General features: G+C 39.2%; 1 protein-coding gene across 11 annotated transcripts in view; it reads right to left on the bottom strand.

Annotated features, from left to right (window-relative positions):
- Positions 1–274: 274 nt before the first annotated feature.
- Positions 275–16,434, bottom strand: part of CFAP20DC (CFAP20 domain containing) — a 206,738-nt gene continuing 190,578 nt past the window's right edge. For 6 of the 11 annotated variants that reach the window (XR_004312087.1, XR_004312091.1, XR_004312089.1 and 3 more), the window contains 3 exons: positions 12,415–12,509; positions 11,865–12,272; positions 275–854 (listed from right to left, as the gene is read on the bottom strand). Coding sequence is in view for 4 of the 11 variants with exons in the window: in XM_032458170.1 (XP_032314061.1) it covers positions 742–854; positions 12,415–12,509 (208 nt within the window). In the remaining 7 variants the exon portion in view is untranslated. Of the gene's footprint in view, positions 855–11,864; positions 12,273–12,414; positions 12,510–16,434 lie in introns of those variants that run through there. The other 5 variants (XM_032458170.1, XM_032458174.1, XM_032458175.1 and 2 more) reach the window with 3 other exon arrangements.

Below are 16,434 nucleotides of genomic sequence, written 5' to 3'. Positions count from 1 at the left end.
ATTTGGATTGTATTATTCAAATTCAGAGATAATTGGTAAAATTTTTTTAAAGAAAAATATAGAGTTAAGCAGCTTAAGTTATTAACAATGTTGTGATCTCTGGCAAACTCTGGATAAACTATAATGAAATGTAAATAGCAGGGCCGGTGCCAAAAAAGTGTGATTATAAAGTCTGACTAGTTCACAATAATTCCTTTTCTAAAGAGTCTAAGAAAAGCTAAATACCATCTAGGAATATTTTGGTAAAGAAAGTTGGATAAATAAAAAGAAGCAGTTTAAAAGGTATTCTTCTGGCCCTCATACTTTATTTTTAATACAAATAGATAATAAAATAAAAGGTACCCAGATACCTTTTAAACAAGAATACATTTTCTGTTTATCAAGCCATTATTTACAGATTAACACTGCAAAAATTTTGAATTAATAACTCAATTCATTTACATAAAATTATATGAAATAAACAAAATTATATGTAGGATGAGCACTAACAAACAAGAACCTATTCAAAGTCCTAAAATCTTGTCTCAGTATTAATTCCTTCACAGTTTCAAAAAATCACATGCATCTACAAAAGGAATGTAGGTAGTCATTGAACGTTACGTACAAACTAACTTCATTTCTCTCAGTTACTTTTGATTCAGTGGGTCTGCCCAACACATACACTATGGTGCCAGCTTAACAGACTCAGAACCGCTATCCTGCTCCGCCTGCGGTGGCCATTCTTTGCCCTGGAAGGAGGGATTACACCAACTCATAGTATTTCCCAGTCTGGGGGTCAAAGTAACAGTTCAGACATGGGTCATACAGCAGAGTCAGCACTTCCTCGTCCTCTTCCACACTCAGGTCTTCTTCACCTGTGGGAAGGGAAACCACAGACAAGGTTAGCTGCTGGCCTGGCCCCGAATTCTTAAACTGCAACAGAGAAAGGCAAGGAAGCAGGAATCACCATCTCTCCTGGGAGCTTTTCTTTATGTGGGCAGGATGTTGATACCGGGGTGCACGGGCGCTGCAGACCTGCTGACTCTACACTTGCAGTGTAAGCTAGAGAAGAAATGGTGATCACAGGGGCCAGAGTTGCTACAAGGACAAGAACAAGGAGTGTGGAGAACCGGCAGGGTGGAGAAAGGATTAAGGAAGAGGGCCAAAGGACTAGAGAATTATGCTAATAGGATTAGGGAAACTCGAGCAGGATTCAAAATTTGACTATCACAGCTCTAGACTTCTTCATGGGCCAGAGCTGCACAAATGCCAAACAGTGCAAATTAAACGATATAATAAAGAGCTCAATCCCCATTCATAGATCCTAAATTGGCTACCAAGTAAACATGAATTAAAATGTTTAGAAATGTAAGATACACAAAACATAGAACACACATGGAAAACACAATGTCAGAAGGTCTATAATTTTATTAGGGGTAGGAGGATCTGTCAAGTTTGCTGGGAATATGAACATGGCTTGATTTTTTTTCTTTTTTCTTGAGACAGCTATTTAGACAGTTTGGATGAAGAGAATGCCTACTGCCTAAGTCATTAGCAAGGTTTGGCTGGTTTTCAACAAATGGCATGAAATAAAAAAATTTGTTTTACAAAGATGTTTCCTGAGCACCTTGTATGTGCCCGGTGTTGTGCTCAGTACTTATGTAGTTGATGTTAACACCAGCGAGCGACTGCCTTCAGAGCACTTTTGAAAATCCATGTAATAGGAGTTCGAGGCCGGGAGGCAAGACCTCCCTCAGCTGGAGAAGATCAGAGCAGGCTCAGGGAAGGGGAGTGATTAAAACAACACTCCTCTCTCTTCCTTAGCACAGGCTACTAAGGACCAAAGAAACCTCAAACCTTTGGGCTACGAGCTCACCAGGGTCAATTTTGGAAGGGCTTGGATGGCGGGCATGTGCAGGGCTGGCATGTAATAGAGGCTCAGTAAATACTGAGTACTTTTTAAAAAGGTCACTGCCCTGAGGAAGGGAAAGTGGTGGTGGTGGTGGGACCTCAACCCAGCCAAAATCAGACTAAGCTGGTGCATGGACACTGTCAGGACAGTGACAAAGTGGAGTGTAGGCCAAAGGAGCAGGGATAAGGTGGTGGAGTAGGGGTTCGAAACCATACCACAGCCATCCTTCTGCCCATCCTTTTAACCATCTGAAAACATTTAATGAGATCCTTCCCTGCCCAAGGCACCGAGCTTGGTGTTGGGGATGTGATCATCTAAGAGACAGGAGTGTGCAGTGACTCGGGTGATACAAGAAATCCACTGACTCTCTTCTAAGCTGCATGCAGTGCTAGCAGTTCTAAAAAAGTTAAAGGAGTTTAACAGAAGAATGATTACATCTGCCTTGTTTAGTAACATCTCACTAGCAGAACCCTTGATGGTTTGGAGAGCACTTTCTCACGTAGTAGCTCATTTGATCCTTACGAGCCCGTGAAACAGGCAGGAATTATGCCACCCGTCTTTAGGATGAGGGAGCCAGAGTCTGCGAAGCTAAAGAACTCATCTGAGGTCACTTGGTGAGTTAGAGGCAGAATCAGGATGAACTTGAGTTTCCAGATTCTCAGTTCTTTTGACCGTACCTGCTTAATGTTACTGTTCACACAATACGGGTTTAACATGTTCAACTGGAAGCTATTACATCATAGGGATTTAAATATGGAAAATAAAAAACTGTAAAGGTGTCCTACATTTAAAAACATCAGGCTGGAAACAAAAGAACTTTGATTTCTCATATTTCAAAAACCACTGACAAAGATGAGAGGGTCCATGTGGGGGGCAGGGGCAAACGGCTCAATACGCCCAAAGGAAGTGGGCTGATTAACTCCAGAAAAGAGAAAGCTGGGTGGAGGTGACAGCAGCCTTCTGGCTTCAAGTACATAAAGGGTGGCGAATGAGTGAGAAATTAATAAGATTCTGTGGGGTTCCAAGAGAAAGCAATGGGATCAATGGGTGAAAGTTACAAGGAGCGAGATTTTGGCTCAGCACAAGGAAGAATTTTCTAACATTAGAGCTGATCAGGAAATGGAACGTCGACTCTAGGGCGGATGAAGCAGGGATGGGGCAATCACTTATGCCAGATTTTGTAGATGAACCCCGCGTGGAACAGGGGACTAGATCCAATGATCCCTGCAGTGCCTTTGATGAGTTTTTGTGACTCTTCACTGCAGTGGCTTAAACCCTTGAAGTATGACAGGACTCAGCTAATGGCCACGTTAATAGTGGTGGCTGACCTGAGCACCCTGCACATTTCCTAATTAAGAACAGGAACTCAGAGAAGGCAGGCTGCCTTTCCCTTATTTTCTATTGTTGCCTTGAGAGTGATCCCCAGGGCCCTGCCTCCACTCTCTTCCTCCAAGTAGGAGAAAGTGGGACTGCTTTTCAAGTGGCTTTTTCATATTGAAGATGATCCCCTTTAGGTCACTTCTGTACATCAAAGGAGAAGCATGCACATCCTTGACTTTCAGATATCCAATCCATCATCCCTTTCATATTGGGGTTACTTCAGAGAACAGAACAAAATCAGTTGATCAATTAATAAGTACTGTGTGCCTGCTATGTGACTGAGCAGTCTGGTTGTGGATGTGACAGTCTAGTTGTGCATGTGACATACACACATGAAACAAAAGCAGCTAGTAAAGATTAACAAGGAGTCAAACTGGGAGTGGCTAAGAGCACTCCTGGGCTCTAGAATCCTGGGTTGGGGTGGGGGGGGGCACTGCTGTTTACCACCCGAATGCTCTTAGGCTGGTTACAGGTTACTTTACCTCACTGAACCTTCATTTGCTCATTTATAAAATGGGAATAACAATGCTTATTTCATGGTTTTGTGGGCTAAGTTGGACACTGGATAATATGCGTAGCACAGAGCACATAGTAGTTGCTCAATAAATGATCATTACTATTACTATTAAGGATAATAACAATAACACAATAAATCATGAACTACAGGCTACAGATTTTTCAGTATCTCAGAACAGAAGCATTGCTAAAGTTTAAAGAATAAAGAGATGGCTTTAGGGAGACAGGCAGTATGACACTTAGACAATGGAGTCAGACAGATCTGGGTCCAAAGCCCATTTCTATCATTTTACAGCTATGGAAGATTGGGAAAATTCACTACTCTGAGCCTCAGTTTCCTCATATGTAAAGATAGTGACAGTACCTGTGAGAACTAAATAACATTCAGCATGCACACAATGAGTACCCAGCCAATGTTGTTATAATCGTTATGGAAGACGTACAGTATCTGAGTTAGACACGAGAGGGATATGTTCATTTATATCTCATTCTCTAAGCCAAAATGATACTGTCTGATTTTTTACTACCAAAAAAAAAAAAAAAAAAAAACCCCAAAAAACCACTTTGAATGAAATATACAACCCTCTACTAGTTTTATATAGGACATTCAGATAAATTCATCTTTAAATAAAAAGTTCTTATACCAAAGATCATGCATTTTTCAAAAAAGTAACACCAATTTTTTCCATCAGGTGTGATGTTAAAACCACACATCACTGAGGTAAATGATTATGAATCAAACTGTCTCAGAGACCTGCCATCCAATGTCTTGTTTTTACTGCATCAACACATTGAGGGAAATTCTGACCTCTGGCACATAAGAGTTATACGCTGTTTAATTGTACAGTGCATTCTCTGCCTGTACTTTCCAAAAAGATAAAATTTTAAGCTGGTACTATTAAATTAGAAAACTCAATACATTTAACAACTAGTCAGGAATCTTTCAAGATGAAAATAACCATTGTAACGGGCCATGGGTCTTTACCACCCAACTGCAAAGGGATCAAGGTGGATCCAATTCATTAGTAGAGGTTTGGTTACATAATGCATGCAAACTGAAGCAATAATGGCTATAAAACGCATTCGTTCCAATATACAGCACTATAGAACCAGAACTTCATGCATTATAATCATGGGACTAAGGCAGGCTTTGTGGTTTTTAGCACTAAAGCTTTAAAAGGATGAATTTTAAAACTTTACCAACAATGACATTCATACAAAAATTGGGTGATACTATGTATAATTTTATATTGAAATAAGTGCTTTAAACTTGCATAAAAGGTTTTGTTTTCATTATAACTTAATTTTCAAAGCCTCTAACTTACATCATTTTGCCACTGTAATCTCTACGTAATGAAATTATAATACTGGTAAGCAATTACCACTATGATGTCAAGCAATGGAAAATGTTTTGAAAGGTAATTATTGTGCATGGGTATGGGGTAATTTTCAATTATATTCTTGGATAGTGTAGTTTGTTTTTCCCCCAAATGCTAAATTGCTCTATTTAAAGACTGGCTGCAGAAACTCTAAAAGGACAAATTAACAAATAAAACCATTCTCTCCTACCAGACTAAGAGCATCTGGACAGCGGTCCAAATTACATTTTTACTCCTCTGCACATAATAAAGCCATTTCTAGTGAAATAAAATTGCCTTTCAGATAATAATCTATTTATAAACTTTCAGCTTCACACACTTTGAAATTGGTTAACAGCAATAGCAGAAGAAAAACTGATGGAGCCAGACTAAACACAGCAATATTAGCTGCCCTCCCCTTGGTTAGATCAGTGCAGGCAAGTAATCCCTCCAGTTCACCTTTTGAAAGTCAATTAATATAAATGCTTAATTATCTATATTTAATGCATTTTAACTGTAGATAATATAAAAACTATATGCACAAGCTAAGTCTTCAAGATTGAAAATAAATGATGTGGCACCAGTTTATCAGATTTAAAATCTCTATATCAAGACACTGTACTTGACTTTCGATTTTCTGATGCAGCTATCTAGATTTTTTTTTACAAGTTAATGCATTTTCTCTCTTATAGATCTTGAGAACTAAATGACTGTGTTTTTGTGTGCATACTAATACACTATTGTTTAAACAATTCAATGGTGAGGGATCACCGTTGGGAACAGTCAGACTCAGGATCAATAAAGATGACATCTCACATAAGATTCTGCTGAGAATCAGGTGCTTGCAGACTCTTCCACAACTTCTATCATAATAGGGTGAAATTAACTTGCACAGAACCCTGAGAAAGTGAACTGCCAAATTTGGGTTCTCAGCAAATATGTACCCTCAAATGGGAGAAAGATAAATAACCAACAATGGAATAAAAAGGATGAAAATGTACTTTCTTCTATGAGAAAGTTATATTGTTTTCTGGAAGGCAAATGATATGCCATGGTTATAGTTCAGGTTTCATTTGGGAAATAAGTACATCACCCTTTTTGTAAAAACTGGTGGCTATATTTCACTTGGAAACTGCCATTTAAAGTGACATGTTGAAGGATTTGGATGATTACTTAGAAATTATTGCAATTTTATTCTTTCCAGGTCATCTCTACTTATAAACGTGCAGTGATTCAAATGTGTGCTTGCATATCATATCATCACGTTGTACACCTTAAACTTACATAATGTTGTATGTCAATTTTATTGCAACAAAGCTGGGGGAACCACACAAAACATATGTGCCCTTGTAAATGTGTGGCTTACCACTCTGAACGCTTTTGTTGCACATGAAGACTTTTGAGCCCACAGGGTCTTCAGGGCCTGGTTTAAACAAGATGGCAACACTGCAGCCAGGGGAACATGCATCCCAATTCCAGATGGGGAAACTGGGACCACATCCTAGGCCAAGACACCCTCTGGGGTACATTTGGGGAATAAGTAAGTGGGAGTGGCTCTGGAATAGGGGGGACAGCCTCAGGCAACATCAGTGTGTTTACTTCTCTACTGGAGGGTTCACTTCCAGTACTCCTGAAAGGAAGGCATCTCTTTATATAGTGTGAGTGTTGACTGCCCCCCTCCAATCTCTTCTATGCAGAGAAGACACCCTGGGTCCCTGATGGCTGCATAAGAAAATATCTCCTTGCTCTAAGGTTAATCAGAGACCAAAAGGCAACTAGGTGCCTCAAAGGGGAAGGGCAGGGACTCTGGATTCAAGATGGTCACACAGGCTTACCTTGCTTTATTGTGCTTTGATTTGTTGTGCTTTTCACAAATTGAAGGTTTGTGACAATCTTGCGTTAACAAGTCTAACGGCGCCATTTTTTCCAACAGCATTTTCTCACTTCGTGTCTGTCACATTTTGGTAACTCTCAAAATATTTCAAACTTTTGCATTATTGTTATATTTGTTATTGTGATCTGTGATCAGTAATCTTTGATGTTACAACTACAACTTGCTGAAGGCTGAGATGATGCACTTTTAGCAATAAAGTATTTTTAAATTAAGGTATGTACTTTTTTTTAGACATAATGCTATTACACACTTAATAGACTACAGTATAAATACAACTTTTATACGCACTGAGAAACCAAAAAATTAACGTAATTCATTTTATTGTGATAATTGTTTTCCTGTGGTGGTCTGGAACAGAACCCACAATATCGCTGAGGTACGCCTGAAAATAATATGAATCATTTCACAAGCTGAGATTTGAAGTGGGGACTCTGTGGGTCTAAGGAGAATACTAAAGAGAGTACTATTTTATCCAGAAAGGCTCAAGAAAGGAGAACTACCTAAATTTAAAAACTGCACTGGACATTTCAGCTGTACTGTTCGTACCGACCTAGATGGGAATTCATTGATCCTACCACAGTGTTGGCCTTAAGGGTGCAGACAGTTCAACTGGACAGGCCTCAGTCATTGTCCTGCTCCACACTCAGTGGGGCTGTGACCAAGGCTGTGACCCTCACCTCACCCATATCGGGGGACACAACACAGCCCAATGCCTGCATATGTTGGGAGAAGTCATCATAAGGTAATAATGCACAGAAAAACTCAACAATGCTGGGCACACGGCAGGTGCTTTATTAATGCTGGCTTCTATTATTACTTTGATAGCCAATATTGCTTTTTTGGGGGAAGTTCTCTGCATTTTAAAAAATCTTCAAGATACAGGGAAGATTCCTAAAGAGTAGACCAAATCATCCTCGTTTTCTATGGGCGAAAGATTCACTCATTCTACTCATCATACACTCATGGGACATTTACAATGTGCCACGTCTAGCAATGTGGGTATCATGGTTGTTTGATGAAGCATGATGTCTGGTGAGATGACTCAGAAAACAGCTTTTGGAAGACTGCTTTTAGACTCAGGATATTAGGTAAATGTCAATTAATTGCATAGCGGGAAACAAGCCTGTGAAAGGATTCCTCTGTTGGAGACAGAACAGGTGGCCAGGTTCCCCTCTCTCTGGTTAGCTGTGAGGAGCCATGAGATTTCTAGAAATTCTTTATTAGTAATTTGGATATTATACCTATAAAATAAGCATCCGCTGCTTATTTATATCTTGTAGATTAATCAATGTTCATAAAAGTATATCTTCTGTCTCTGTCATACAAAAGGTACAGGAATGTTATTTTTCTGATACTCTGGCAACTCCAAAAGCCCTTCTGAATGCCTTTCTTATTGAAAAGCCAGGTGAACTGCAAGAGAGGCTTACAGGCCTGGAGAGAGGGGCTATTGTTATTCCATTTTGGAGCCGGTAAGCATGAATAATTTAAGGGTCATATCTGTAAAGGAACAAATGTCAAAAACAAAATGACAACTATTCTTCAAGCAAAGTCTGGTTCATTTTCAAAAGGTCAGTTTGGTAGTTTTCTTGAGTAAGTTCTGAAATCTTAACTTCCCATTTTTACACTTCACACGAGCTCTAGGAAAACACCTTTTTATTAAGTGTTAAGGGCACTGGTGCCCATGGTAATTGATATTCTGCAAGTACATTATGGCCCAGGAGGAATTGCAGAGACCTGCCCGTTTCTCCATCCAGTTGAATGGCATGGAGCGTGGTGCTGTTCCTGCCACCGGTCTGCTCTGCCAGAATCGGGCTGTTCACTTCAAGGTGGCATTTACACACCTGAGACGTTCTAGTTGAGCAGAAACTGTGGCTGTGACAAAAATTTGTACCAAACAAAATAGGGGCTCATGGGCTGGGTATAGTACATGCACTCACTTTTGCATGACCTGGGAAATTTTCTAGAATTATGTACTGGTCAGGCCATCTTTCCGAGCTGTTAAAATGCAGTTATGCCTCAGGCTGCATGGATGCATCTTGGCCTCTTCATCTCTGATGGAGATGTGGTGGTTCATCACATAGCTTCCCTGCTCTAAGTCCCGGTGTCCATGTGTAAGATGGGGCTAATAATGGTACCAACATCTTAGGCTATTCTGAGAATTAAAGTGCACATGGAGGACTGAGTCACAGGAAGATGAAATAAACATTAGGTATTATCATTCTTATCCTAGAAGTCCGAAGATGGAAGAGCCTCTTTCCTTGTGAAATGCAGCTTTCAAAACCATCTTCACATCCCAGTACAATGGTTCTGTAGAAAGGCACTGATGTGGAGGAAGCCCAGGTCCTAATCCTAACTCTGGCTCTGATGGGGCATTTGACCTTGGGCAAGATCGTATTGAGGGGGATAGACTCCATCACAGTGTTTTTAACTGGTTCATTAAAGCCTTGGGGCAGGGTTCTGAGACCCTAACTCCCACTTTAGCCGAAGCAGTTCTGCTTTTAACTTTTTTACATATTGGAATTCCATATGGGATTTCATTTGACAGAAAAGTCTTCACTGCTTACATTTAATTTAAAGTTTAAGAATCACTGCATAAAGTGACCTACAGCTGTTTTAATTGCTAAAATATATGCACCTATATACTCTCATTGTTGAGTTTTAGAAATATAACTAATATACCAAAAAACTGGAATTGAGGGGGAAACCTGAAAGTCAGATTTCAATGAATTACCCTACTTTTTTTCTTTCCAGGTTGTTATGAGAAATGGCCAGCTGAATAACATTTCTCTCCCTCCTTTCCTCCCTTTCTTCATTCCTGTCTTCCTTCTAATGAGAATTCAGAGCATCTAATATATGCCAGAAATTGCCTGGGGAACTAGGAATCCAGGAGTGAGCAGACTGACAAAGTCTCTGTTCTTAAAAACTCCTAGGCTACCTAGGGGAAAAGCAATAAACAAGAAAACAAATCACGAGTTACAAACTGTGAAAAGGCTGTGAAAAAAAAGTACAAGGTGGGGTGAGAGAGACTGACCTACTCAGATAAGACTGTCTAGAGAGGGCTTTGAGAAGGTGGGCGGAGTCCCCACCCAGGCCTGGCAGTCCGCACTCCAGTCATCCCATTCTTCACTCTGCTTGCCCCTCACCCTCTTGGCTTTGCCCTAAATCTGGTCAGCTGCACCCCTCAGCCACTCACCCCTTGGAGGGAGTGTGGCCACTTGCCATTTCTGACAGGCCTAGGTGGAGGGGGAGCAGGTCCGGCGCTGAAACAGGTGACCAGAGGTCTGCTATTTTTTTTTTTTTCTTCCCTTGAAAAACTTAGCTACGTAGCCCTTGAGCTGTTTTAATTTGTTTTTCCTGTATATCAGGAACTCTCAACAGAAAAGTAATTTTTCACTTCCTGGTTTTATATATAGTATTTTTTGATTAGGTAATTTATTTACTTGGTTCAAAGCCAAAAAAATTTAAAAATTGCGATTGGGCTCTAGGCAAGGCTGCTTCGATTTAAATCCCAGCTCTGACTAACCTCAGGGAAGTTACTTAAGAGCTCTGTGCCTCAGTTTCTTCAGCTGTGAAGAATAACAACTATACACACAAGAACAGTATCTTCCTCACGGTGTTGTGAGGACTAAATGTAACCACTGAGCACAGTGTCTGGCACAGAGTAAGTGCTGAGTTGATGGTACTGTGCATCAGAAACCCAGGAAGAGTCCCAGACTGCCCACAATCGTGCCTTCCTTCTCCTGATGATACACACTGGATGCCTGAGCCATTATTTTTCTTGGACAAACACTAACACTAGCTCACTAGCATATTGGTAAGTATGAACTGTGCTATGTCGTCTAAAACTAACCCAGTGACATGTAAAGATTAACCACATGGGAAACACTACTTTCTGATGATCTTATTTAGCTACAAACTACCCAAGCCAATCAGAAGAGGGAAAGGGACAGCAGATGAAAATTTAGGGTGACAGGGAGAAGGGGTGCCAGATCTGGTTAACATTGGCCAGAACATTTCTACAATCCTCTGAATTTAATTTGCCCTCAATGCAAATTCTGTTTACCTTCAACATAATTGAGACCCTGCTGTCAAACCATCACTTTGCAGTGGTGACATTAAGACATCTTTTCATCCACTCATCACTCCTATAGATCTTGGGTGCCTTTGCTTAAGGACCATATTCTCAGTTCCTGTGGCTTATTTAGGACACTTAATATAACATATTATTTGTTCCCTCACAGCAAGGTCTCCTCCTGACAGCCAAGATTCTATTTTTCTGTCATAAGTAATTATAAATGTACACCTCTAAAAACCTTCTCAATTTGAGGGGCATAGTCTATTTCAGACAGTAAATCACGCTGACATCTCTACCCCTTAGGCAGCCAAAATGCACAACTCAGATGTATGAGCTCTCACTCTGAATTCTCTGTACCTGAAGAAAAATGGGATGCTCTACTTTCTCCCTGGGGCAGTTAAGAAAAAAAAACCGGCACCTTTGTTGGAGTAATTTATACTGGTTTCAGTTTTTTTTTTCTTTTTTTTTTTTTAAACTTTAGGTATAGCGCTTCCATCACAACCCGACACTGAAAACTGTCTCAGGGAGTCCCATTCAGAGGTCGTTTTTCACACCAATTACATATTTTTGATTTTCCATATTCATCCCATACCAACCTCTCTGTTTCCACCAGAAGATTCTTTCCTGTTCCTCCTCTTTGCACCCCTGACAGTCATGTTCCTTGCTCACACCCAGAGATCTCACCAACAAAGAGAACCCCAGGCAAATTTCCATTCCTGCTTCTTCCAATTTTTCCATTACTAATATTACCTATTGTAGCTCCATGTCAGCCTCTGCTTTAATGAAAAAGTTGTATCTCTGTATTAACGAAAACATGGATCTTGGTGATGCTGGAGTATTGGGTCCGCTTTATAACAATACTGACAGCTGGTATTTGGTAGATGCTGTTCCAAGTATTTCATGTTCAGTATACCTCATTGAATCTTCATGAAGAAACGTGCAGGTGGCCACTATCTATTATTAGTCTTATTTTACAAAACCAAAATTCATAAAAGTCACACAGCAGGAATTGCCAGAGTTGGAATTCAGATGCAGGTCAGTTTGACACCAAAGCCAGGCTCTTACATCTCAAATTATATTTCGCCCTGGGATTAGCCTTCAGGAGAACAAGGACAACTTCTCTCTTAAATTCCTTGTAGTTGCAAAGAACCCACCATTCTATAAAATGAAGCAGATTTTGGATATGTGAGCACAAGTGATCAGCATTTAATAAAAGAGTGGTATCTCAAAGTGACTGATTTTTTTCTATTTATAGTTAGTCATTGTTATTTTTTATGCCTGCCATTTTTCATATTCCCACCTTGAGCACTCAAGCTTCCAGAAGAATCCTCACACTGCTCTGCTGGCTGTTGACTGGGAGGAACAATCGGTGGGCTCAGCATATTCAACCAGTCTCTAAAAAGAAAAGAAAAGAAAAGAAAAGAAAAGAAAAGAAAAGAAAAGAAAAGAAAAGAAAAGAAAAGAAAAGAAAAGAAAAGAAATGAACTATATGTCTGTAATTCCATATGTAGATTTCACCTTTCCCTTGAATTTTTAATTCCCTGGGGCTTCCCCAAAGAACCATTTTTTTGTCCTTCATATTTCAGAAAGATAAGATGTCCAGAAACTAATATTTAGTTTCATAAATTGGTTAATATAGAGCCAATTACTTAACTAAATAGTTGTTCAATAAATACATGAACTAAATGATGAGGACAGTTCCTCTCAAAAAGTTTATTATTGTTGATATTCAACTGCAGCACAGCTCCTCTTGCCTAAGAAAATTATTTTAACAACTCAGAAGAAATGCAGCAGAGACAAGGCTCCTTAGGACCTTTGGGTAAGAAAGCCTGATAAAGTCACATGTCACAGGTCATGGATGGCAAGAGTCCATATGGTGACTCAAAACAGAAGTTAGCCTTGGAGCCATCATGAACCAACCATGATGGTGGGAGCTGGTATGCGTTAACTCGGGGCCTTAGAGCAGGGGAGGGAAAAAGAAGGGAGAGTGAGGGCCTCTGGGCCCTTGAACAGTTCAGTACCTCAGTTCTCCTGGTATGAATGGGGGCAAAATCACTCCAGAAAGCATCACCTACATTCGCCAGCCCTCTGCCTCCAGCTTTCAACCTTATTTCTCAATCTCTTTCCTTTCCTTCCTTCTTCACTCTTGTCCTGTCTCCCTGCTCCCTCTAGCAGATACCTGGGTAGGTGTGATGCAAGCCGGTGATATTCAGAAGGCATGCGTCACTGTGCATTCTACTGCAAGCCCTTCTCACCGGTAAACTTGCTACTGAGCTTCTTCTGGGGAATAGAGCAGGCAGGGGAATTCTATTTCTTGCATTGATATTAGCACCCTGTGTTATTGACCTTATTCTTCTCAACAGGAACATTTCCTCATGACCAAAAAATTTCTTTTTAAATTTCTGTATTTCCTGCTGTCTTTATCTCCAGTGGGAGATAGCCTTGACCAGTAATTAGGAGCACTGGCTCTCCAGGTCAATCCTGGCTCCATGTTTCCTAACGTAACTTGGCCAAGTCACTTACAACATCGCTAAGCCTTATCTATAAAAAGGAGATAATAATAGTACTCCAGAGTTTTTGTTGTTGTTGTTGTTGTTAAGATTAAATTTTTACAAAAGGATGAAAAACATTTGGCATGGATCTGGATACAGAGCTGCACAAAAAAGTTTCAGCTATGACAACTATCATCTTCATTATCAATGAAGATCACAGTATGGCTTTACCTATAATGATAAACCAAGGTAGGAATTGGATTCTGCTGGAATTAAACCAGTAAAGGATCGTAAAATGATTACAAGTCTATATGATAGAGGTTTTCTTTGCAAGCCATACACTCTTCCTGTATAAAAACTACCTTAATGTAAAAATTACCTAATTGCTACTCGTATTATTTTAAGATACTTTCACTCACTGCTCACCTTAGCTAGCACTAGATTATGGCTAGTGAAATAAGCAAGGTGAGCTTGATGTGTAATTGAATTTCATAATAACACATTAAGAACATCAGAAAGGATTTGTCACAGACTTCCAAGCTAATGGGGCATTTTCTGATAAGCACCTTTTATTTAGTCCACTTAATTATAACAGACCAAAAAATTCCTACATTATAGAAAATTACAAGGTCACATACAAATTACCAGCTCAGTGACCTCGTTACTCAGTAAGAATGATGGAGAGCAAGGATGAACAGAAGAAAAACAATGTTATCATACGATGACACCCCAGTGACAAATTAGAACCTCTACACAATGGCAGTAGTAGCTTCAACTCATGGTCAATGAACATGCAGAAAAATCTAAGTGTTATAAAAGGCAAGACATTACTTCTTACGCCAATGATTTGGTTAATGTTTTTCCTTCTCAGCAGTAGCTATGGAAAGTACAGAGTTCTTCTTTTTGTGATTTTTGTGTTTGTTTTAAAGTAATATCAGATTTACAGAAAGGTTTCAAGAAAAGTACAAAGAACTCCTATATATCCTTCACCTGGAATCTCCAATTTAAACATTTTATCACATTTATTCTCCCCCTATCTATCTATCTATTTATCTATCTATCTATCATTTGCTTAGCTAGCTCATGAGCTATATCATCAGCTTTCTATCTAAACAAGAGTTGGCAAACTGTGCCCATGGGCCAAGTCTAGCCCATGGCCTGTTTTTGTAAAGCTTGCAAACCAAAAATAGTTTTTATACATTTTAATGGTTGAAAAAATTACAACAGTAATGTTTCATGACACATGAAAATTATATAAAACTCACATTTCAGTGTTTGTAAAGTTTTATTGGAATATAGCCATGTTCAGTTGTTTATGTATTGTCTACAACAGCTTTTGTGCTATGATGACAGAGTTAAATATCTGTTATCTGTCCTTTTACAGAAAAGTTTGATGGCCCCTGATCTACAACCATGAGCTCATACTGATCTCTCTAATACTAATACAATACCACAGAGTCCTTTTCATCTTTCCTTTTTCCGTGTTTGTAACTCCCTTCTGACACTGAGGAACCTGGCTCTCATTAGCCTCAGTACATTTACTTATTTTCTGAACTACAGAAAACATGCCAAAAGTAGTCTCAGAACCATTAAGGAAACAAAACGAAACAACCAATAAAACACCCCAAACCTACTCTCTAGGATTCTCTGTTTATGGTTCTTTTTATATTCAGTCAAAACACCATGTTCACAATTTATTTAAGCTATTTCTTTTTCCCACCTCTTCAGTGTGGTTATATTATTCATTTCAAATACAATTAGTGTCATCTGCTTCTGTCTGTATTACATTTTAGGGTTTTTTCCTCCATTCTTGTTGATTTTTATTACTTTTGTTGTCATTGAGTACGTAAAATACTGAATTCAAAAGTCAAAACTACACAGAAAGGCATATGCAGGTAAGAGTTACATTTCCCTTATCCCTTCCAGTCTGTTTCCACTCCCTCATCACTTCTACCCATCCTCACCCACTCCTCTATCGTCTATCAATTTCATTAGTTCTGGTATCTCCTTTCTATCTTTCTTTTGGCAAAAAATCAGCAGATATGTGTTTATTTTTTCATTCCTCTTCTTTCTAGTAGAAAAGGAAGCATACTAAAATTACTTCTTTGCACTTTCATTTTTTTCAACTTAAAATACATGCTGGAAATCACTCCTAATAGTTATAGAGAGCTTCCTTCCTCATTCTGTTTTCATGGCCGCATAGGACTCTACCAACAGACATACTGACATTCATCCCACCACTCTTCTGTTTGGGCAAGTTTTCGACATTTTACGACTATTGCAATTAATGCTACAATAAATAACTTTAGGCATATCTATTTTTGTATACTTGGAGATGTATCTTCAAGGTAAATTCTTGAAGTGGGATTCCTGGAACAAAAGGTAAAGGACTACTTGGTTTTGTTAGATGAGTCTGCTCACAAGGGCTGTACCCATCAGCATTCCCACCAGCAACATCTGAGAGTGCTGGTTTCTGTACAGACATGTCACAATTCTGTGCCATCAAGTTTTTAATGCTTTCCAGTCTGAGAGATGAGAACTGATATCTTAAAGTAGTTTTGATTTCCATTTTTGCATTTGTTCTCATATGAACATTATGAGTGAAGTTAATTTTTTTCATATGTTTAAGCCATTTATGTAATATGTAAGTGTATATATGTGTATACATGTATGTATTATACATATTTCCCTGTCTGTTCATGTCTTCTGTCCTCCTATCAGATTTTTTGTTTCTTTCCCTTATTTTGTTATCTGTATTTGCTAATGATGTTTTTTGCCACACAGATGTTATCAATCTTTTCTTTTACTGCCTCTGTATTTTGAATCAT

This window comes from Camelus ferus, chromosome 17 (assembly GCF_009834535.1).
Source record: "Camelus ferus isolate YT-003-E chromosome 17, BCGSAC_Cfer_1.0, whole genome shotgun sequence".
NCBI lineage: Eukaryota > Metazoa > Chordata > Mammalia > Artiodactyla > Camelidae > Camelus > Camelus ferus.
Note: the sequence above shows the minus strand (reverse complement) of the source record. Positions and strands in the feature narration are given on the sequence as shown.